Genomic DNA, 24358 nt, shown 5'->3' with positions numbered 1-24358 from the left:
ACAGTGGGTATTAAGATATATAAAGGTCATGCTTTCAATACCACAATATAGCATAGTAATCTAATGACACAAAAAATGAACGTTTTAGTGGAGAAAAATGAATTCTTGCAAAATAAAGTGTTTACCAGAAGTATATTAGTGTTTATTTCAGAAGAAATTGCGACAAAACTGCTTTTTGTAGTAAAAATTTAAGTAAATTCAAATTTCGGTAAAAAAAACCGGTTTCGGATTAAATTTACCGATAATTTATCCAACCGAAATTTGACAAAATTACCGCTAAATCGGTTTACCGGTTTGCAGTCCCTAGGTCTGTCATTTCATTTGTCAAATTGTCACCTTTCAGCAATCGCAACAATTTTTTACCTGGTAAGTCGAATACCACCAAATTAACTGAAAATATTTGCAATTATCGTCCAGGTTTCCGTGTTAATAGTTAATTATACGTAACCACGGCAAATTCTCCGGAAACTGTATTAATGGCGACAACTTTATGTCACCGTGTTAGGTAATTTACATGTGTTGCAGCATGCACGTGTTAATTGAACTTACTGCCGGCAAAGACATGTCAATATTACAGACTTAGTGTGTTTTCACATTATCCGATCCGATATCGGATGTCGGACCAATATCCCATTCATTACAGGCGCCATCTTGGATTTTTTCTATTGAAATCCTTCCGACATCCGATATCGGATCGGATAATGTGAAAACCCACTTACACTACCCCCCTTAGTGCGTTTTCACATTATCCGATCCGATATCGGATGTCGGAAGGATTTCAATAGAAAAAATCCAAGATGGCGCCTTTTTTTGTCGGACTGGGGAATGCGTTATGCACCGTCCCCCCAGCCGCGGCAAGGCCTTGATGTATGGGATATCGGTCCGACATCCGATATCGGATCGGACAATGTGAAAACGCACTTATGCATAAACGTACTTTAAAGTTATCAAGCCGATAAAAGCTCAAAGTGTATTGAAGAGCGGAGGCTTCTAGCACAAGTTTCATAAAGTTCGGGTGACCCTTTCCGACGCATTGGTGTGATAAAGCATAGTTAATTTAGAATTGGTACGCGATGGGAGGAATTAAATTTTTAAATGAAAATAAAAAAGTTAACAATATTTTTTATTGCAGAATATAAAAGATCGTTTATTAATTTATAGCGTGTCACATATATTTCAATCAATCAGTATGTTTATGCACAAAATTACGGACTTTTCTGAAAATAGTATTCATCATCCTCTGAACAAGATTTTCATCCATCTTTTTTGTGTGTTGATTCCGTGTGGACCGCAAGGAGTGGATATTTTGAATTATTTTGCCACTATTATTTAATTGTCCTTTAATGAAATAATGATTTGGGCAATAATTATTGCCTAGTAGTTTTCTGGAAATTCAACAATTTAGCAATCATTGACCCAGACCAAGGGGATTTTTCACGTATTTGTTCACAGTGCATTTTCGCTGGTCAACGTCCATCATCAATAACTTACAAACGCAAAAAGTTAGATCAACCAAATTTCTAATATAGAGTTATCAACGTATTAAAATTAAGATGTGATTATCAGTTTTTTTTAATTTTTAAATATATTTTTTTTAATCGTCGCTAAACGCGTGCCAATACTATGTTAACTATGCTTTAGAAAGGGACAAACGAACTTTATCGGCTTGATAACTTTAGTGAACTTTTAGGAATAAGGGGGTTAGTCTTTATTATTTAGTGGTCTGCTGTTGGCAACTGGCCTCATAAGACGGTCGTAATGAAGGCACGAGACAATTAGGTAACCACTTCACACCAATAAGGATCGCACTTACGGATCCGGAAGCAGAGAGGTACCAGCAATTTTATTTCATTTGTAATGCATATTAAAAATTTTATAATTTTTAACATATTAGGTTAAGTACTTATACAAAAATCTAAATCGCGTTTTACCATGGCTAATGTAAGTATTCGATTTAATTTGACAAACAAAAAATATTGTGACTCTTGCTAACTTAAACAAAAGTCTAAATTAAAGTACCTTACCTTAATTTCGATTTGGTAAATTTTTGGTGGTCCGGTAGTGCTTTTATATGGAACACATTTCATCTTACCCCCCAAAGATAGTTCTTCAATCTTCCCCCACCTTACCTTACTTTTATTTCAAACTAGCTTTTGCCCGCGGCTTCGCTCGCGTTAAATTCGAAAATGGCGGCTCCATACAAACTTCCAACCCGGAGGATTAGAAACAGACAAAAAGTAGCCAATGTCACTCTCCATCCCTTCATCTCCTCTTAAAAGAAACGCGTCAATTCGCCGCTCCGTTTTGCTAGCTACTAGAAATTAAACTATCATATATGCTCCTGTACAAGTATTAGCACAGTCTTACAGCTATGGCAATTCAATAATGAATATCAGGTACTTAAATACTTAGTCAATACTTACTCAATTAATATCAGGTACTTAAATACAGTAACGACATCTATGCTGTCTTAATCTCTTAACTCTAGCTTGTTATTGTCGGAATTAAAACAATGACGCCTGATGATCACCAAACAGCAAAATCCATGAAATAGAGTTGGAGTTTGCATTTATTCATGGAGTGTGGCCTTAGCGTCTATTTCATGAAGACGATTTATGGTGCATTGTCCCAGAGACGTTTTTGATGACTAAAGAGACCTATGCGAGAGCGACATACTTTGCCACATAGCTGACAAGGGAAGCTTGCAACGTTTCGCTATGGTGTCTTCTTTCCCTTTTGTCAGCAAGTTCCGCAAACCAGGTCTCATCGACGAACTTGCGACCATCTCCAACGCACTTTCGCCACTCCGTCCGCTTCTCCGCAAGCTTCTCCCAGTTTTGGTAGTCGATTTTAAAGGCTGCCATGTCCATTCATAGAGTACTGCAATGGACTACTAAAATCAGTGGTTTGACAAATTAAAACTATCCTGATCGGGTGAATCCGGCTCCGTTCGGCTGACGTTGCTACGTAGGAATTATTAGGGTTGTTACAACTTGATGTCCCTTTGCGTGCGCTACCACAGATACTTAGGGTTTGATTACTTGATTTTTGACAACCCTGAATAGTGGAAAGAGACATTAAAAAGTAACAACACAATTCTATCTACTCGGAACTTTTGTCAAATTTCGAGTTTGAAGGAATTTTCCTTTCTATGTATTATTTATTCTATGGTAAAAGCTTTTTTCTTTTAAAAGTTATATATTTTAATATATCCCGGTCAATATAAGTCTTTTTCTTTTTAATTTCAGGCCGAACTAAGATATCAGAAATCCTCGGCCTCGATTACGATACTAGCACCGACATAGGTTCCGTTCCTGAAAGGGAATGGCGTCTCCTAGCCGCTCTCGCTAAAAAGAGGAAAGATGAAGATGATAGAGAGAGACTGGCTGATCAGTTCCGTAAGATGTGGCTACAGGAGAAAGAGGGACGGGAGATGGTATGAACTATTTGACTCATTTCTTGATGTTTATTTAACTAAGCATTATAAGTTACCAAAACATACAAACCATCATCCAAATCCACAGCGCAGGCTTCGTCAAACGCGTAGGTACAAAATAGCATCCGCAACAAACTTCGTCCAAACTACATCACTAATAATCCACCACATGCTTCGTCAAAAATTCAAATGACTCATTTGACTGTCATGTCGTTGATGCCTTCAGATTATTTTAAACATCCTATATTTAGTGTTTCCCTCTGCAAAAACCTCAGGGCAATAGGCCTCCCCTGTTTTCCTTCACTCGTCATGGCTCTATGCATGCTCCCGCCAGCCGCCACAAAATGAATCCAGGTCTTTCCGCCATCTCATCTTGCTTACTTCGGCCTCTGGTAATTGTGGTTCCTATCATGTAGCTATCTAATAATAGGTACTGAATGGACTAAAAATATCGGGTATAGTTATAAGTAAAGCTATCTCGGAACATTTCTTTATATTCAACCGAAATTGACTGCACCGAGCGCTTTCAAGGGATTCCTTAAACAAATCTGCCCTTTCCAGATGGAAGCCCAAACCTCCCTGCAGTACAAGCGTTTCATCAACCGCAAGCGCGAAGACGAGCGGCTCTACCACGAGCACCGCCGGATGCTAAAGAACCTGGAACAGCATATGCAGAAGGACAAGCTGATGAACACCATCCGATGGAAGGAGAGGAAGGCTGAGGAGCTGTTGGCTTCGAGGGAAGATAGAAAGGTAAGCTTTTGTGACTAAGGGATTCTTCCAGCTGTGTATTGGCAGCTGCTTCGAAGAATATCCCTTATTTTAGCCTATTCTAGTGTTTAGGCAAAAGCCTTCCCTCGCTTTATTACACTCGATCCTGTCGTCGGCGTTATTTCATAATTTTGGGTAGAATACGAGTATATGCATCACGGTCGTTCCGCCATCTCCTTATTGGTCCACCCAAACCCCAGGACGTTTATGGTGTTACGCGGAACCCAGTCTCTAATTACTTTGAGAAGCCTTCAAAATAATTCAATCAAAATATCCTGGTTCTTTATCTTATCATCTATCTGAATGAAGAAGCTACATCACATCATATCAAGATTAACACAATAACACACAACAACAAGAAAACAAAGAGTCTTAAATCATTCGATAAAAAGCTACTGTTAGTGATACTGAAAATCTTGACCCATCCGGTCGTCATTATTATTATAAAAAAATAAAAAATAAAAAATAAATGGTTAAGAGGTTCGATAGAACTAGCAACTCTGGCTCGAGCACCGCCGGATACCTACTAAAGAACCCGGAACAGCATATGCTGAAGGATAAGCTGATGAACACCATCCGGTGGAAGTAATATTCTTATAAAGGTGTTTTAAAAGACGGGTTTTGAATTTGGATTTCTTATCTAACAAAACGAAGACAATATAATATAAGACGAAGGTTCTATTGTAACACCAATACCTATACGGAAACACAAATTGTTGTTAATTTGGAACAATGGATAAGGAAGGAATGACATTGATCTAATAAGATTAATTTATTCATAAAGAAAGGTAGTTGGTTCAACCTAAATCAATGATTCGTTATCACAAATTCAGATATCGTGAAAGCTATGATGACTATACCGGGCAGATTTCCTTTTTATCAAAACCCTTTCCATGAGTGAGTCTTGTGATCATATCCCAGGCACGTTTGGGCTGATCTGCAGGCACATAGTGAGTAGCTCTCAACACAAAAATGTCGTTCAGAAGACGCGCGCTCCTCACACACCCCGCTAGCTCACCGTCCACCTTCCAAGAGTACCTCTTCGCGGTCTTGTATTCATCTGCCCCCGTAAAATTAAAGTGATTTCTTAAAAAATCAACTATTCCATCGTATTCCACTATATGATCGTTTTCTCCACCGTAAAGAGTCACTGGATAGTGGTCTAGAAGTTCCGACAACCAGGGCGCCATGGACCTATTCATATCTTCCCCCAAATATCCATGCACTGTCCAGTTTAACTCTGTATATGGTAATGCTCCGACATGGATAGCTTTTCGAACTTCAATTTTATTTAACACCGGAACAAAAGTATCGTCACCTTCTTGAGCCGGATCACATTTTCCCGACTTCATAGAAAATTGATAGTCTCCTGAATCGGATCTGAATTTATTCTGACTTTCAGGGTTTATGTAAGCACCTCCAATTATAAGCCCTTTAAGATTTATTTTAGTCTTCGCTTTTGAGTTCTTTTTGTGAATCGTGTGAGCAAAAGCCGGGACGTACTTCCCGCCGTAAGATTCTCCAGTGATGAAGAAGTCGTTTTTCTGCAGCTCCGGGAAGAGTTGGAAGAACTGAGTGATGGTAGAGTAGAGTTGTTCGCCGACTTGCGTCTCGTCAGTGCAGTATCCTTTAGTGACGTTTGTGAAGCTGAATCCTGCGCCCACGGGGTTGTCGATGTAGATCACGTGGTGGTTTAAAGCCCAGTGGTATTGCCTTGATGCTAATTGGTCGTTTTCTACTGTGATGGGGCTGTTTTCGCAGAATAAGCCGAACAGCGAAGATACTCCCGGACCACCCTGGAGCCACACGAGGACCGGCGCCTGATCTCTATCCGGGGACATGCTGGGGAAGTACCAGAAAAACTGGTTGGAGTCGTAGGCCTTATTGACGGTGAAGAATCCCGTGTAGCTCTCGACTGGTAAACTGCCGTTGAGGCTTACTTTGGCTAGATGCCTGGCATTCTGGATGTCGCCTTTTTCTATGAATGGGGTCAAAAATAAAGGCTCACCGGGGTCAGCACCTGTTTCGACTTTGCGGACCCCAAAAGTATGTTGGGGATGGCCGTATGACAATATGCCACGATAGTAAAATTAATAGTAAGCTTGACATTCTGACGGACTAATATTGAAATCGAAAGTCTGCTTGCATTTATATTGAAAAACAACGTCATACTAAATACACATGTCAGCAACAAACTGGCTAAATATTTTAGTTATTAAGGATAAAACTTACTTGCGTAAATGGATAAACTTTCAGTCGTGTCAACGTATACAGGGTGTTTTTTTTAAATTACCTCCGCAAAAAAGTAACACAAGTTAGCACATATGGGCTAAAGGCTGACCAGATATATATGACTACGCGCCATGTTGCGGAATTTCATGAGAACTATTTTTAACCCCCGACGCAAAAACGACGGGTGTTTGTTAAAATTTTGACATGTCTGTCTGTCTGTCTGTGTGTGTCTGTCTGTGGCATCGTAGCTCCCGAACGGATGAACCGATTTCGATTAAGTTTTTCTTGTTTGAAAGCTGAGTTAGTCGGGAGTGTTTTTAGCCATGTTTCATGAAAATCGATCCACTATCTCGCGGTCGGGGGTTTTTTCAAAAATTTTATTTTGTGGTTAGGTTACTAAAAATCACTTTAATTTTTTGGGCGCAGATGAAACCAAGTCAGCGAAGAGGTACCAGTCAGTATGCCAAATTTGCACGGTACTAGTGGAAGCCATACAATACGCAATGAGGAGTGAGCCAAGGTGGTACACTAGGGCCGACTCTATTGCTGATAGTGATAATGATTGATGATCACATATATCATATATACCCTAGATCAAGCAAACGTACCTACTTAGCGTGTCAAATGAACTCAGTAAAATCCACTGAGTTCTCCGTCTTTAATCGCAGCTTGCAGCTTTCGGGCGTAAATTCTTGTAAGAATTTAAGTCAACAAAATCATAAATAAAATGCCTCGTTACGTGATATTTAATGGCAATAACACAGAAATTATGAACACTCAAGGGAACTTCAGTACAAAATCTGACACTCACGGCCACCATGTAAATAGATGAATTTGTTTCTTCTATCTAAATCTGATTCTGTGTTGATGATCTACCTAAAGTTTTAAATTTTGCTGTGTACTACTTGTACGCGGATGACTTTAAGCTTTGCATGGAGGTAAGGTGTGGGACCGATTGCAATATACTGCAGCGTGACCAGTCACACTTATATGCGCAAGTAATTCTATGTATAAATAATGGTTGAAAGTCAGGAGAATGATATTCTGTTGATTAATGTGAGTTGCAAAAAGTAACGAGAATTAGGTACATTTTAACTAAACACCCGATAATCCGATTGACGCAACTGAAAGTATAATCAGTTTACGCAAGTATAGGGAGTATTTTAGTATTTTATCTACAATAACTGAAATAGTTTGCCAGTTTATTGCTGACATGTGTGTTTAGGTATTACAAGTATGCACACTCAATGATGTCGTTTTTAAATATAAATGCAAGCAGACTTTCGATTTCAATATTGAGTGTTATAGTCAGAATGTCAAGCTTACTGTTCATCCTACTATCGTGGCAAGCTGTGTTGTCATATGGCCATCCCCAACATACTCTTGGGGTCCGCAAAGTCAAGACAGATGAAGATCCCGGTGAGCCTTTATTTTTGACCCCATTCATCGAGAAAGGCGATATCCAGAAAGCCAGGCACCTAGCCAGAGTAAACCTCAACGACAGCAGTTTACCAATCGAGAGCTACACTGGATTCTTCACCGTCGATAAGGCCTACGACTCTAACCAGTTCTTTTGGTACTTCCCCAGCATGTCCCCAGACAGAGACCAGGCGCCGGTCCTCGTGTGGCTCCAGGGTGGCCCGGGCGGATCTTCACTGTTCGGCTTATTCCTCGAAAACGGTCCCATCACAGTAGAAAATGGTCAATTTGTACCCAGACAATACCACTGGGCTTTAAACCACCACGTGATCTACATCGACAACCCCGTGGGCGCGGGGTTCAGCTTCACAAACGACGCTAAAGGATACTGCACAGACGAGACGCAAGTCGGCGAACAACTCTACTCCAGCATCACTCAGTTCTTCCAGCTGTTCCCGGAGCTGCAGAAGAACGATTTCTTCATCACTGGAGAATCTTACGCAGGAAAGTACGTCCCGGCTTTTGCTCACACCATTCACAAAAATAACCCCAATGCGAACACTAAAATAAATCTTAAAGGGCTTATAATAGGCGGTGCTTTTATAAATCCCGACAGTCAGATTAATTACATAAATTCAGGAGACATTCAAAATTCTATGAAATCAGGGAAATGTTGTTCATCTCAAGAGGATACATATGTTACGGTGTTAAATAAAAACGAAGTTCGTAAAGCTATCCATGTCGGAGCATTAACATATGACGAGATAAGTTCGATAGCGAATGAATATTTGAGTAACGATATTCTTGGGTCTATGGCGCCCTGGCTGTCGGAACTGCTAGACTACTATCCGGTGACTCTTTACGGCGGTGAAAACGATGATATAGTGCCCTACGCTGGAATAGTTGATTTTTTAAGAAATCACTTTAATTTTACGGGCACAGATGAATACAAGACCGCGAAGAGGTATTCGTGGAAGGTGGATGGTGAGCTAGCGGGGTGTGTGAGGAGCGCGCGTCTTCTGAATGACATTTTTGTGCTGAAAGCCACGCACTTCGTGCCTGCCAACCAGCCGGAACGAGCATTGGACATGATCACGAGACTCACTCGTGGACAGGGCTTTGATAAGAAAGAAATCTGCCCAGTAGAGCAAGCATCAGTTCCTAGTCTTAGTTAGCTTAATTATGATATATATTCTGAAAATGTAATAATAAAATATTCTATTTAACAACCACGTTAACATATAAATAAATCCTGTTACATTTGTTTATTCCATCTTTATTATCTCCACATAGCTTCTTATTCGTACGTTTTCGCATCTACAATCAGTTGGAGTATCGACTGGAGCGGGTATGCAACATCCAACATCTAAATCATTATAAATCTTCTTGTTCTAAAACCTCTGCAGAAACTCCAGCAGGTGTATCCAGTAGTACCTGGGTCGACCCTTCTGACAGTCACCGGCAGAATTTACAAATCACACGCTCTTGGCAGCACGATCCTCTTGCATTCTAAGTACCTAGATAGTCCAACTGATCCTTCGAAAGCTGTGAGATTTGGTTTCGCCGATGAGGTTACGTTCACTCACCAACTCATGTAGCACGATTTATTTAGTAGCTAACTATTTAAATTTATTAAAATACTAATACCAAAAAGAATACCTAAGGATTAAAATATTAACAACAACACATCAATTTAGAATCTTAGAACAAATTAAATTATTCTCATTTGAAAATATTTTAATTTGTATTTTTAAGTAGTAACACTACTATTATACTATAAACATTAAATAAATGTCATATACAAAGAAAAAGTGACCCTTTTTCTTTGTATATGACATTTATTTAATGTTAACACAATTTAGTAAGGTCCGACCGAGAACGATACTTTTGTCTCGGCCGAGAACGAGACCGAGACCGAGATTCAATTTGATTCTCGGCCGAGACCGAGACCGAGAATTTGTAAAACAGTGAAAAACATGCAATTTTTACAAAAAAATGTTTTCATAATCGAAATTCGCTTGTTAATCAGGAAACCAAGAGCATGTCGGGCCCTGCTTAGTGTTTAGTTCCGTAACTACCCAAACCTACCGAACCCCTTACCTATCTACCGTAGCAAAATAGACTACGTCAGTGACAAACTAGTACGAGTATACGGTTCGCCTGATCGCAGCAGTCGCTATAGCCTTAGAGGCATGCAGTTTCAGAGGTTTTACACGCGCGTTTAATACCCTGATTTTTTGTGACTTTTTGCAAGAATTCATAAAACGGGTTGACGAAAGGTGTTTTTTAGGGGTAGTTCTCCAGGTTTCTTTTTTAGGGTTCCGTAGTCAACTAGGAACCCTTATAGTTTCGCCATGTCTGTCTGTCCGTCCGTCCGTCCGCGGATAATCTCAGTAACCGTTAGCACTATAAAGCTGAAATTTGGTACCAATATGTATATCAATCACGCCAACAAAGTGCAAAAATAAAAAATGGAAAAAAATGTTTTATTAGGGTACCCCCCCTACATGTAAAGTGGGGGCTGATATTTTTTTTCATTCCAACCTCAACGTGTGATATATTGTTGGATAGGTATTTAAAAATGAATAAGGGTTTACTAAGATCGTTTTTTGATAATATTAATATTTTCGGAAATAATCGCTCCTAAAGGAAAAAAAAGTGCGTCCCCCCCCCTCTAACTTTTGAACCATATGTTTAAAAATTATGAAAAAAATCACAAAAGTAGAACTTTATAAAGACTTTACAGGAAAATTGTTTTGAACTTGATAGGTTCCGTAGTTTTTGAGAAAAATACGGAAAACTACGGAACCCTACACTGAGCGTGGCCCGACACGCTCTTGGCCGGTTTTTTTATTTACTAAGGTTTACTTTGATTTTGACGTATTTTTAGGCACATGATTCAAAGTTAAGGAAGACAAACTACTTTTTTTTTCATAGCGATTGTTTCCAAAATGTTATGTAACTTATGTATATCAAAAACATGATTATGGAAAACCCATACTTATTAAAAAAAACTCAAAACGGCATCCACAAAGCTCAGAATTTCGTCCGATATTCGTCCATAATTCGCCATTTCTATCATATAGGTAGGTAGGTATTGTTCTTCCTTACTGACTTGATTTTTCGCGTCGTCGTCGTCTAGTTGTCTTCCACACACATCAAGTTGTCGTAAATATTTTACACTCTTTTATGAATTATACTAGGTATTTGTTTGTTTTTGGCATAAAATATCGATAAAAACCCTACCAAAATCACTAAAATCGGGATACCAAACGGGCGATGTAACCAACGGAAAGCTAAAAACCGGACGCGAGTGCGCAATAAATTCAAAATCACAGTCTCGGTTTCGCCGAGAATCTCGGCCCATTTTGGCCGAGAACCGAGACCGAGATCTCGGCCCGATTTTCGGCCGAGAATGCCGAGACCGAGACCTAGACCGAGACCGAGACCGAGATCTCGGTCGGACCTTACAATTTAGGTTAGACGAACGCTTCCAGCACGGGAAGACTTACAAATAGTGCGATAGGGACGGCCTGCTATTTTATCGTCTATCGCGCGACAATGCTTCCCGTGCAGGTAAAAAAAGGATAATGAGTTGGTAACGGTAGTAGTAGACTTCGATGATCGGAACTATGGGAGCATAACTTTAACAAAACCTTAGAGCTGACATAAATTTGAAATAAAACCAAGATTATGATTTTCAGATCAGCGTTAAATTTGATTCTCTACGTGAATCCAAGATTTCTAATACATTACTACATAACAATGATGTTAATATTTTGATGGCTGTAAGTACTCTAAAATGTCCACTTAGCAAGCTTTGTTAAAGTTTTGCTCCCATAGTTCCGATCACTGATGATAAGCTTACGGTACCAGTTTGTCGTGTCCAACTTTCTCGATATAAAGTAAGATCACAAAGACAGCATTTTATGTCCAAATTCTAGTAAATATATCTAAGAATTCGTAAATTCTAGTCAGTAAGATTCATTAATTCAATAATAAATTCTAGAAATGTTTGGAGTAAGGTTTAAATGAAAATCAATTTGGAGATATGAACGAATTATAAGTACGGTTAGATCTTACAGGACTCATTATTTATTAGATGGTTGTTCTTTCGTAAATACCTAAATGTTTGGTTACTCTTCTGGGCAGATTTCTTTCTTATCAAAACCTTTTCCATGTGTGAGTCTCGTGATCATGTCCCACGCTCGTTCTGGCTGGTCGGCAGGCACGTAGTGGGTAGCTTTCAACACAAAAAGGTCGTTCAGAAGACGCGCGCTCCTCACATACCCCGCTAGCTCACCATCCACCTTCCACGAGTACCTCTTCGCGGTCTTGTATTCATCTGCACCCGTGAAATTGAAATGATTTCTTAGAAAATCAACAATCCCGGCGTAAGATACTATTTGATCGTCTTCTGATCTTCTCCGCCGTAAAGAGTCACCGGATATTGATCTAGCAGTTCCGATAACCAGGGAGCCATAGAGCGAGGAATATCTTCACTCATATATTTATGCACTGTCCTACTCAACTCGTCATACGATAATGCTCCAACATGGATAGCTTTACGAACTTCGTTCTTATTTAACACTGGAACATATGTATCGCCACCTTCTTGAGTCGGATCACATTTGCCTGAATTGATAGAATTTTGATTGTCTCCTGAATCTAATCTGAATTTATCCTGACTATCAGGATTTATATAAGCACCTCCAATTATGTCCTTTAAGATTTATTTTAGTTTTTGCATCAGAGTTCTTTTTGTGAATCATGTGAGCAAAAGCCGGGACGTACTTTCCTGCGTAAGATTCTCCAGTGATGAAGAAATCGTTCTTCTGCAGCTCCGGGAACAGCTGGAAGAACTGGGTGATGGTGGAGTAGAGTTGTTCGCCGACTTGCGTCTCGTCTGTGCAGTATCCTTTAGTGTCGTTTGTGAAGCTGAACCCCACGCTCACGGGGTTGTCGATGTAGATCACGTGGTGGTTTAACGCCCAGTGGTATTGTCTGGGTACAAATTGGCCATTTTCTTCTGCGATGGGGCCGTTTTCGCAGAATAAGCCGAACAGCGAAGATCAACCCGGGCCGCCCTGGAGCCACACGAGGACCGGCGCCTGATCTCTGTCCGGGGACATGCTGGGGAAGTACCAGAAGAACTGGTTGGAGTCGTAGACCTTATTGACGGTGAAGAATCCCGTGTAGCTCTCGATTGGTAAACCGTTGTTGAGGTTTACTCTGGCTAGATGCCTGGGTTTATGGGTGTCGTCTTCTTCTATGAATGGGGTCAAAAATAGAGGCTCACCGGGGTCTTCATCTATCTTGACTTTGCGGATCCCAAGAGTATGTTGGGGATGACCGTATGACAATACATCTTGCCACGATAGTAGCAGATATAAAACTATATATTGAAATCGAAAGTCTGCTTGCATTTTATATTGAAAAACAACGTCATACTTGTAATAACTAAATACTTAATTCGCAAAAAACCGGCTAAATATTTTAGTTATTAAGGATAAAACTTAATTGCGTAAATGGATAAACTTTCAATCGTGTCACCGTATACAGGGTGTTTATTAAAAATATAGGTAACTAGCTTTTTCCCGCGGCTTCGCTTACGTCAGAAAGAGACAAAAAGTAGCCTATATCACTCTCCATCCCTTCAACTATCTCCACTTAAAAAATCGCGTCAATTCATCGCTCCGTTTTGCCGTGAAAGTCGGACAAACAAACTGACACACACACTTTCCCAGGACAGCCTGACCAGAAATATATGACTACACGCCATGTTGCGGAATTTCATGAGAACTATTTTCTTCATACTATACTGAACTGTCACCCCATAGCGTCTCTTGACAATATTTAGTCATATATTTCTAGTCAAGCTTTAACTAAACTAAGTAATAAAATAAGTAAATAAGTAGTAAAATTTTAATTTTGTTGTTAGGTTTACTAAAAATCACTTTAATTTTTTGGGCGCAGAAACCAAGTCAGCGAAGAGGTGCCAGTATACAGTCAGTATGCCAAACTTGCACGATACTACTGGAACCCATACAATACCAGGGGCGGCTCACTCCGCGATTCTATCGCCGTGCTACAAGTACATGCCGGCGGCCGCGAGTTCGCGGCCTAATCAGGGGTGGCGCGCGTTCTCACGGAAAGCACGTTCGCACTTTCTATTGTTATTTTACGTCGCAAGTTTTTTTTAAGGTTCATATGCGATGTCCGCGTGTAGAATGGCTAACAATGCTAAGTTAAATTGCTTAGACATCATGAATAAAATATTTACCATAGGACATTCTTACACAGATCTACTATTGATTAAGTCCCACGGAAAAGTTCAATAAGGCTTGTGATGTTCGAACTTAAACCATAATACTGTATATATACCTAGAAAGTACCCAAGACTTAACTATAATAGTATAAAATTTTATCTAAGTAATTAATTCGTTTTAATCCATAGGCAACCCTATCATCCGACGCTGCTCACGTGCGGCTGGTTTCTTTGTAAAAAAATTGTAGGCATTTAAAAAGGCGGCATTTCGTGAACTTCAAAGCAGTGTGCCTTCTGTACTTGTACTATTATTTATTCTATGACAATACGCAATGAGGAGTGAGCCAAGGTGGTACACTAGGGCCGACTCTATTGCTGATAGTGATAATGATTGATGATCACATATATCATATATACCCTAGATCAAGCAAACGTACCTACTTAGCGTGTCAAATGAACTCAGTAAAATCCACTGAGTTCTCCGTCTTTAATCGCAGCTTGCAGCTTTCGGGCGTAAATTTTTGTAAGAATTGAAGTCAACAAAATCATAAAAAATGCTCGTGCCAAATATTTAATGGCAATAACACGGAAATTATGAACACTCAAGGGCCCGAGACATATTTAAAATCACAGGCAAGTAACTCTAGTACAAAATCTGACACTCTCGGCTGCCATATAAATAGATGAACTTGGTCCTTGGTTCTTCTATCTAAATCTGATTCTGTGTTGATGATATACCTAAAGTTTTAAATTTGCTGTCTACTTACTACTTGTACGCGGATGACCTTATGCTTTGCATGGAGGTAATGTGTAGGACCGATTGCAATATACTGCAGCGTCCACCACCACACGTCACACTTATATGCGCAATACTTAAATAGTGGTTGAAAGTCAGGAGAATAATATCGTGTTGATTAATGTGAGTTGCAAAAAGTAACGAGAATTAGGTACATTTTAACTAAACACCCGATAATCCGATTGACGCAACTGAAAGTATAATCAGTTTACGCAAGTAAAGGGAGTATTTTAGTATTTTATCTACAATAACTGAAATAGTTTGCCAGTTTATTGCTGACATGTGTGTTTAGGTATTACAAGTATGCACACTCAATGATGTCGTATTTCAATATAAATGCAAGCAGACTTTCGATTTCAATATTGAGTGTTATAGTCAGAATGTCAAGCTTACTGTTCATCCTACTATCGTGGCAAGCTGTGTTGTCATATGGCCATCCCCAACATACTCTTGGGGTCCGCAAAGTCAAGACAGATGAAGATCCCGGTGAGCCTTTATTTTTGACCCCATTCATCGAAAAAGGCGATATCCAGAAAGCCAGGCACCTAGCCAGAGTAAACCTCAACGACAGCAGTTTACCAATTGAGAGCTACACGGGATTCTTCACCGTCAATAAGGCCTACGACTCCAACCAGTTCTTCTGGTACTTCCCCAGCATGTCCTCGGACAGAGACCAGGCGCCGGTCCTCGTGTGGCTCCAGGGCGGCCCGGGCGGATCTTCGCTGTTCGGCTTATTCTGCGAAAACGGCCCCATCACAGAAGACAATGGCCAATTTGTACCCAGACAATACCACTGGGCTTTAAACCACCACGTGATCTACATCGACAACCCCGTGGGCGCGGGGTTCAGCTTCACAAACAACACTAAAGGATACTGCACAGACGAGACGCAAGTCGGCGAACAACTCTACTCCAGCATCACTCAGTTCTTCCAGCTATTCCCGGAGCTGCAGAAGAACGATTTCTTCATCACTGGAGAATCTTACGCAGGAAAGTACGTCCCGGCCTTTGCTCACACGATTCACAAAAAAAACTCAAAAGCGAAGACTAAAATAAATCTTAAAGGGCTTATAATTGGAGGTGCTTACATAAACCCTGAAAGTCAGAATAAAATCAGATCCGATTCAGGAGACATTCAAAATTCTATGAAATCAGGGAAATGTAATCCGTCTGAAGGCGATACATTTGTTCCGGTGTTAAATAAAAACGAAGTTCGTAAAGCTATCCATGTCGGAGCATTAACATATGACGAGATAAGTTCGATAGCGGGTGAATATTTGAGTGACGATTTTTCTCGGTCTATGGCGCCCTGGCTGTCGGAACTGCTAGACTACTATCCGGTGACTCTTTACGGCGGAGAAGACGATCACACAGTACCCTACGCTGGGATTGTTGATTTTTTAAGAAATCACTTTAATTTTACGGGCGCAGATGAATACAAAACTGCGAAGAGGTACTCGTGGAAGGTGGATGGTGAGCTAGCGGGGTGTGTGAGGAGCGCGCGTCTTCTGAACGACGTGTTTGTGCTGAAAGCCACGCACTTCGTGCCTGCCGACCAGCCGGAACGAGCATTGGACATGATCACGAGACTCACTCGTGGACAGGGCTTTGATAAGAAAGAAATCTGCCCAGTAGAGCAAGCATCAGTTCCTAGTCTTAGTTAGCTTAATTATGATATATATTCTGAAAATGTAATAATAAAATATTTTATTTAACAACCACGTTAACATATAAATAAATCCTGTTACATTTGTTTATTCCATCTTTATGATCTCCACATAGCTTCTTATTCGTACGTTTTCGCATCTACAATCAGTTGGAGTATCGACTGGAGCGGGTATGCAACATCCAACATCTAAATCATTATAAGGTAACGGCGGCTATCAACGCGGGTATCGAAATCGATGTCCATTACCGCCGCATTTGCAAATACGCATTTTATAGGCAAACCGACCAATTTCTTAAAAAAAGTTACTCACACAAAGGAAGCCTGTTTAGTTGACTAACGCACATATAGGCGATAGAGAGTGTGAATGAAAGAAGACGCTCGCTATTTGACAGTTTTTGCCACGGGGCCGCGAGAAGAGGTTGTGTCATACTGACGTGTGACGCTAAACCTAAGTGAACTCCAATCTCATTTAGTAGTTTACGTAATAATTATGGCAAACAGGTGAAAGTTATGCATTTCAAATTATTGTTTATAGTTTTCTACATGACTTCTGAGTACTTTTTACGTATTGTTTAGCCTGGAAATGTGTTTAAAGTGGAAATTAAAAGACAGCGGTGAAAGGCGCCATTTCGTGAGTAGATTCTATTACTGTGGTATACCACGGTAATAGTTAAAGTAGTGATATTAGTTCTTTTTGCTTTATTTTAAGTATATGTGATCAGTTATATAATGTCTTACAGTTGTTTCAATCTTGATCTATTCACGCTACCAAAGAACTATTTACGCGGTATGAAAATTATTCAACAAAACCTTAATTTTTAGCAAAAACTTCATGACTGATTTCGTAGTTTCTATGAAAACCGTTAATTTGTCAATTTTTTAAACATTGACATAAAGTCTGATGCTTACTTACCAGTTATGTAAGCTTGGTTTAAATATAAGGTTGCAATATTTTATTTTGATTTGTAATGAAAATACATCTGTATGACTTTGTTTTTATGGGTCGGAATTAGATTTTATAATACTCCAATTTATGCCTATTACCGATGGTACGATCAGATAACCCTCGGTAATAGAATATATAAGAATCTATTACCGATCCATGCAATATTTGTTTGGGTCGGTAATGGGTTCCTATAGAAGTATCTATTACCGAGCGACATATTAGTCTTGTATCAAAATATGACATTTAGTGTACCGTAAGTACAGATTTCTTAGGTGAAACTGAGTCTTCTGTGGGTATTCATAAAGGAGGATAGTATAGGTATATGTATTTGTCATAATTTGTATATTCAACCGTCGGTATTAAGCTCCGAATTTTGAGATGGGTTTCTATTTACCGATGGCAGAAAAACACTGTCATTCATACCCTCGGTAATGAAATCTCAATTCGCGTTAATAGAACTGCAACCTGTTCATGACCACGGTAATAGAAAATTTAGGTATGTTGGCTTCAATAATCATTTTATGACATATAATAAACTAAAATGATCCTAAAACTCTTCAAAACTAATAGTTCAATAAATACTCTTCCATAAAAAAAATATTTGTGGTCGTTAATGAGCTTTGATACCCTTAATTTTTTGGTATCTTTTGAAATCTGCTTAAGTACCACGTTAATAGGCGCCATTACCTTAAATCTTGTTGTTCTAAAACCTCTGCAGAAACTCCAGCAGGTGTATCCAGTGGTACCTGGGTCGACCCTTCTGACAGTCACCGGCAGAATTTACAAATCACACGCTCTTGGCAGCACGATCCTCTTGCATTCTAAGTACCTAGATAGTCCAACTGATCCTTCGAAAGCTGTGAGATTTGGTTTCGCCGATGAGGTTACGTTCACTCACCAACTCATGTAGCACGATTTATTTAGTAGCTAACTATTTATATCTATTAAAATACTAACCCCAAAAAGAATACCTAAGGCTTAAAATATTAATAACAACACAATTTAGGTTAGACAAACGCTTCCAGGTAGAAGGATAATAAGTTGGTAACGGTAGTTAGACATCGATGATAAGCAGTGATCAGAACTATGGGGTCTATGGGAGCAAAGCAAAACTTTAACAAAACCTTAGAGTTGACATAAATTTAAAATAAAACCAAGATTATGATTTTCAGATCAGTGTTAAATTTTGATTCTATACCTGAATCCAAGATACAATACATACAATACATTAATAAGATACAATACAAATATACAAGATACATTACTAGATATAGAAGATACAATACAAAGATACAAGATACATTACTACATAACAAGGATATTAATATTTTCATGGCTGTAAGTGCTCTAAAATATCCACTTTGTTAACGCTTTGCTTCCATAGTTCCGATCACTGATGATAAGCTCACGCGGTACCAGTTCGTCGTGTCCAACGTTCTCAATATAAAGTAAGATCTAATATTACTTAACAACTTACATAAACTAAGTATCTCTCGAAAAAATATCACAAAGATAGAATTTTATGTTCAAATTCTAGTAAATGGGCCATTTTTTTTCGAAGTTGCCCACCCCACTTTTTTCTTGGATTAGGAAATTTTTATGTAGTTTCCACTCAGAATCGCGAGCTCTTTCAATTCTAATAAGAGAAAAAAGTGTCCCAAGGTTTTTTCCCATTCCGTTACCATTTTTTCATACATTATGTATGGCGGTAACGGAATAGAAGGTTCGAAAAAATTTATGGAAATCTTGGGACATTTTTTTTTCCTATCAGGATCGAAAGAGCTCACGATTTTGGGTATTAATCGCGTAAAAAATACCCATGTTCCAAAAAAAGTGGGGTCAACTGGACAACTTTGAAAAAAGTGGCCCAAATATATCTAAGAATTCTTAAATTCTAATCAAAAAGATTTATTAATTCAATAATAAAATCTAGAAATGTTTGGAGTAAGGTTTAAATGAAAATGAATTTGGAGATATGAACGAATTATAAGTACGGTTAGTTCTTACAGGACTCATTTATTTATTACATGGTTGCTCTTTCGTAAATACCTAAATGTTTGGTTACTCTACTGGGCAGATTTCTTTCTTATCAAAACCTTTTCCATGTGTGAGTCTCGTGATCATGTCCCACGCTCGTTCCGGCTGGTCGGCAGGCACGTAGTGGGTAGCTTTCAACACAAAAAGGTCGTTCAGAAGACGCGCGCACCTCACACACCCCGCTAGCTCACCATCCACCTTCCACGAGTACCTCTTCGCGGTCTTGTATTCATCTGCACCCGTGAAATTAAAGTGATTTCTTAGAAAATCAACAATCCCAGCGTAAGATACTATTTGATCGTCTTCTCCGCCGTAAAGAGTCACCGGATAGTGATCTAGCAGTTCCGACAACCAGGGAGCCATAGAGCGAGGAATATCTTCACTCATATATTTATGCACTGTCCTACTCAACTCGTCATACGATAATGCTCCAACATGGATAGCTTTACGAACTTCGTTTTTATTTAACACTGGAACATATGTATCGCCACCTTCTTGAGTCGGATCACATTTGCCTGAATTGATAGAATTTTGATTGTCTCCTGAATCTAATCCGAATTTATCCTGACTGTCAGGATTTATATAAGCACCTCCAATTATAAGTCCTTTAAGATTAATTTTAGTTTTTGCATCAGAGTTCTTTTTGTGAATCGTGTGAGCAAAAGCCGGGACGTACTTTCCTGCGTAAGATTCTCCAGTGATGAAGAAATCGTTCTTCTGCAGCTCCGGGAACAGCTGGAAGAACTGAGTGATGGTGGAGTAGAGTTGTTCGCCGACTTGCGTCTCGTCTGTGCAGTATCCTTTGGTGTCGTTTGTGAAGCTGAACCCCACGCCCACGGGGTTGTCGATGTAGATCACGTGGTGGTTTAACGCCCAGTGGTATTGTCTGGGTACAAATTGGCCATTTTCTTCTGCGATGGGGCCGTTTTCGCAGAATAAGCCAAACAGCGAAGATCCGCCCGGGCCGCCCTGGAGCCACACGAGGACCGGCGCCTGGTCTCTGTCCGGGGACATGCTGGGGAAGTACCAAAAGAACTGGTTGGAGTCGTAGGCCTTATTGACGGTGAAGAATCCCGTGTAGCTCTCGATTGGTAAACTGTTGTTGAGGTTTACTCTGGCTAGATGCCTGGCTTTCTGAATGTCGCCTTTCTCGATTAACGGGGTCAAAAATAGGGGCTCACCGGGGTCTTCATCTGTCTTGACTTTGCGGACCCCAAGAGTATGTTGGGGATGACCGTATGACAATACAGCTTGCCACGATAGCAGAATTAATAGTAAGCTTGACATTCTGACGGACTTAATATTGAAATCGAAAGTCTGCTTGCATTTATATTGAAATACAACATCATTACTTTTTAGTGTGCATACTCGTAATACCAAAACCACACATGTCAGCAATAAAGGGGAAACATTTTTGAACTATTGAAGGTAAAGTTTTGTTTGCTATTCATCGATCGGTTCTATATATGCAGAGAAAACCGCATTTCAACTTTTCTACAATTAATCCGTGGAATAGGTACTTTTATAGTTAGTAAGATCTCTGAAAACCGCCAGATCTTCCTAAAAACTTATGGATCTGTAGTTCCAGTTATCTCTTAAAGTTTTGAGAAGGCGTTTCACGAACACGTCGGCGTCGTCGTTTCTCAATAGGTAAGTTTAATGTATTAAAATCTGAACAAATTGCAATATTTGGATTCCAAAAAAGCAAATCTACTCATTACTTGCCTTGACGCTGACAAACAAGATTTTAGGTTACATGAACCAGAGCTTACCAGTACCGACAATTTTGTTTAACTGACTCACGCTTTCGATTTCGTGTGTCACGAGCCACTCCTGGCTAAATGCGAGCTCTAGGTATCAGATATGTTGTTAATGAATAGCTTTGAGATGATTTAAACTGTAGAAATATCTTCGATTAACACAGCTGACGCGATTGAGGTTTTTAAGTATTTTACGAGAGTAAATAACGTCGGTGTACCGCAGGGGAGTACATTGGGTCCACTCCTTTTTTTTTACTGTACAACAAAGACTTACCGAATTCGATAAATTTTGAGGGTTCACTATTATCTGGCAGAAACTTTTTACGCATATATTTGTTTCGTATAATAGCTCTTGGCAGAAGTCAAGTTTGGCAGAAACACCTTACGCAGAATATGCTTTGGCACAAATCATTTCGCAGATTTTTGTAATACCGAATCGTCTGTTGTCATAGTGTTGATGAGCATAATAGTCTTCTAGTCGAACAATACATTTGCAGATAATATTTGTGCATAATATTTAGGCGGCATAAAATTGTAATTTGCTATTTGATAGCGAGTTGGATGTGTTGAGGATGCAAGATACCTAACACTCCTCCTCGCTTCGCTCGTCGTCGTACCTAACGGTGCCTCTGGGGCAGTTTTTCTTTTCTGATAGCGAGTAATAATTCTGCTAATGTAATATTATGCTATAAGATTATTATGGTACATACAATTATGCTAAACCAAAGTCGATCAAAGTAATGTTCTGAAAAACAATATTCTGCCAAATGTATCTTATGCGTGGTAGTAATAATGCCAACAAAGTTTTCTGCAAAATGACCATTCGACCGAAAGTGTTTCTGCGAAACATGTTATGCGAAGTGTGTTTCGGAGTAAAATTATTCTGCCAGATGAGGGTAACCCATTTTGAGTATGTACTCTTTGCGAATGATGTATCGAGCTGTCACTGATGTCACTACGTTTTTACATAGTAAGGATCTGTGGTAACGAACTTTATTAAAAAGTAACATCGTGGATGTCAAGGACTCTATCTCTATAACTAAAGTATACAAACGAATACCACCACTTGATTATGGTAGGTGTTTGTGGCGCTGACGTCCGCATACCAAATAAAATCGTCAATAGATAATTCAACAACCAGGTATCAATAAAAGTGGTACACCAAATTATTTGAAGTATTTTCTTTACTAACACGTGTTAATTAACTATTAACACCTATTAACATGTACCTAATTTAAATAGGTACTTAAATCCTATAAACGTCATGCCATCATGCGCGGCCTCGTTCACACATACACAGTATACAATACCTACACACGCTCATGCCGGTCTTCCCAAAAGGAGTAGGAGGAGCACATGAAACTGTTATGGGTTCCGTGGCACTCTTAGCAATTAGGTAAGGGGTAGAAAGAAAACGAATCTATGTCACTGGAAAATCACAATATTGCAGTGACAGGTTGTTAATCAATAACTCACGCCGCCACAAATGCCATATATACCATAGATCAAGCAAACGTATCTACTTAGCGTGTCAAATGGACTCAGTAATATCCACTGAGTTGCCCGTCTTTAATCGCAGCTTGCAGCTTCAGGGCGTCAATTTTTTACAAGGTGAAGTCAACAAAAACATTAATAATGCCTCGTTACGTAACATTTAATTGCAACGACACAAAAATTATAAATACTCATGGGCCTGAGACATATTTAAAATCACAGGCAAGTAACAACTTCAGTAGGTACAAAATCTGACACGCTCGGCCGCCATACAAATAGATGAACTTGTTTCTTCTGTCTAAATCTAATTCTGTGCACGCCGCTATTGAATCCATCCCACAGTCGACTTCTACGACATCCACGGGAGGAAAAGAGGTGGAGGTATTGTTAGCCAACCACCACACTGGTAACTTAACTCGGTTAACTAAATAGATATTTCTAACAATAGAGATATTGTAGTTAAAATGTAAGTTAGGTAGGTAGCACAGAACTTAATTTAGATAGAAGAAACAAATTCATATATTTGTATAGGTGCCGAGCGTGTCAAATTTTGTACTGAAGTTGATTCTTGCCTGTAATTTTAAATATGTCTCAGGCTCTTGATTGCTCATATTTTTTGTGTTGTTGCAATTGAATATCACGTAACGAGGCATTTTTTATGTTTTGGTTGACTTCAACTTACAAAAATTGACGCCCGAAAGCTGCAAGCTGCGAGTAAAGACGGACAACTCAGTGGATTTCACTGAGTTCATTTGACACGCTAAGTAGATACGTTTGCTTGATCTATGGTATATATGACATCTGTGGTAGGTAGGTACTAACTGTGTAAAGTCACTTAGATTGTTTCCCTGAGATGTGCAATAAAGAGTGCTTGCATTGTAAGTTATACTTATGTTTTTCCTTCTACAGGCATCAGATCTAGTCAACAAAGTTCTAGAAGAAGAAGCTCGCGCCTGTCTAGCCGCAGAAAGAAGGTCACGCCAAGAGTCAGCAGAAGAATGGAGAAAACTCATAGAAGTTAAGGAGACTAAGAGAAGAGCTGATCATGCGGACAAGAAGAGGAACGAGATGCTTCGAAACTCTTCTAGGGTGAGTTAATATAGGTATATTTCTGCCATTTCTTTGTGCCAAGGCGTTTATCGTTCACGCTCATTCTTGAGACCCAGTGAGTACTGTCTCAAACACATGCTATCCCTAATTCAGTTTTTCCTTTCCAGCGTATAGCGATAGCCAGCGCCCTAAACACCTGGGAGACCTCTCTCCTCCGCGAAGAGCTGGCCTTGTCTGACGCCGCCCGACGCGCGCAATACGCCGCGCTGGCGACGCTGGCGTCCGCTCGAGGCGAGCGCGTGACGCGTGCGAGGGACTTGAAGAGGCGGCGTGCGAGAGCTGTGGCGGCCAGGTGCGAGCTGTGGCGGGACGCGGTTAGGAGGGGGAGTTACTAATTACCGTTTTTGTAAGAAAAATTTATTTATTTATTTATTTATTTAAACTTTATTGCACAAAAGAATAACGTAATGTACAAAAGGC

General features: G+C 39.6%; 1 protein-coding gene across 1 annotated transcript; it reads left to right on the top strand.

Annotated features, from left to right (window-relative positions):
* Positions 1 to 3244: 3244 nt before the first annotated feature.
* LOC125236810 lies at positions 3245 to 24288 on the top strand. Its single transcript, XM_048143741.1, has 4 exons — positions 3245 to 3436; positions 3998 to 4189; positions 23738 to 23917; positions 24046 to 24288. Exons 1-4 carry the CDS (start codon positions 3404 to 3406, stop codon positions 24271 to 24273), a joined length of 633 nt encoding a protein of 210 aa, XP_047999698.1. The 5' UTR covers positions 3245 to 3403; the 3' UTR covers positions 24274 to 24288.
* The last annotated feature ends 70 nt before the right edge of the window (positions 24289 to 24358 follow it).

Source organism: Leguminivora glycinivorella, chromosome 19 (assembly GCF_023078275.1).
Source record: "Leguminivora glycinivorella isolate SPB_JAAS2020 chromosome 19, LegGlyc_1.1, whole genome shotgun sequence".
In the NCBI taxonomy this organism is placed as follows: domain Eukaryota; kingdom Metazoa; phylum Arthropoda; class Insecta; order Lepidoptera; family Tortricidae; genus Leguminivora; species Leguminivora glycinivorella.
The sequence above is the reverse complement of the archived record's forward strand: the minus strand, read 5'-3'. Positions and strand labels throughout refer to the sequence as shown.

Coding starts and splice junctions, on each gene's coding strand:
- LOC125236810 (XM_048143741.1), top strand. CDS start 3,404: ATGTGGCTACAGGAGAAAGAGGGACGGGAGATG. Junction 3,437..3,997: donor AGAAAGAGGGACGGGAGATG/GTATGAACTATT, acceptor TGCCCTTTCCAG/ATGGAAGCCCAAACCTCCCT. Junction 23,918..24,045: donor TGCTTCGAAACTCTTCTAGG/GTGAGTTAATAT, acceptor TTTCCTTTCCAG/CGTATAGCGATAGCCAGCGC.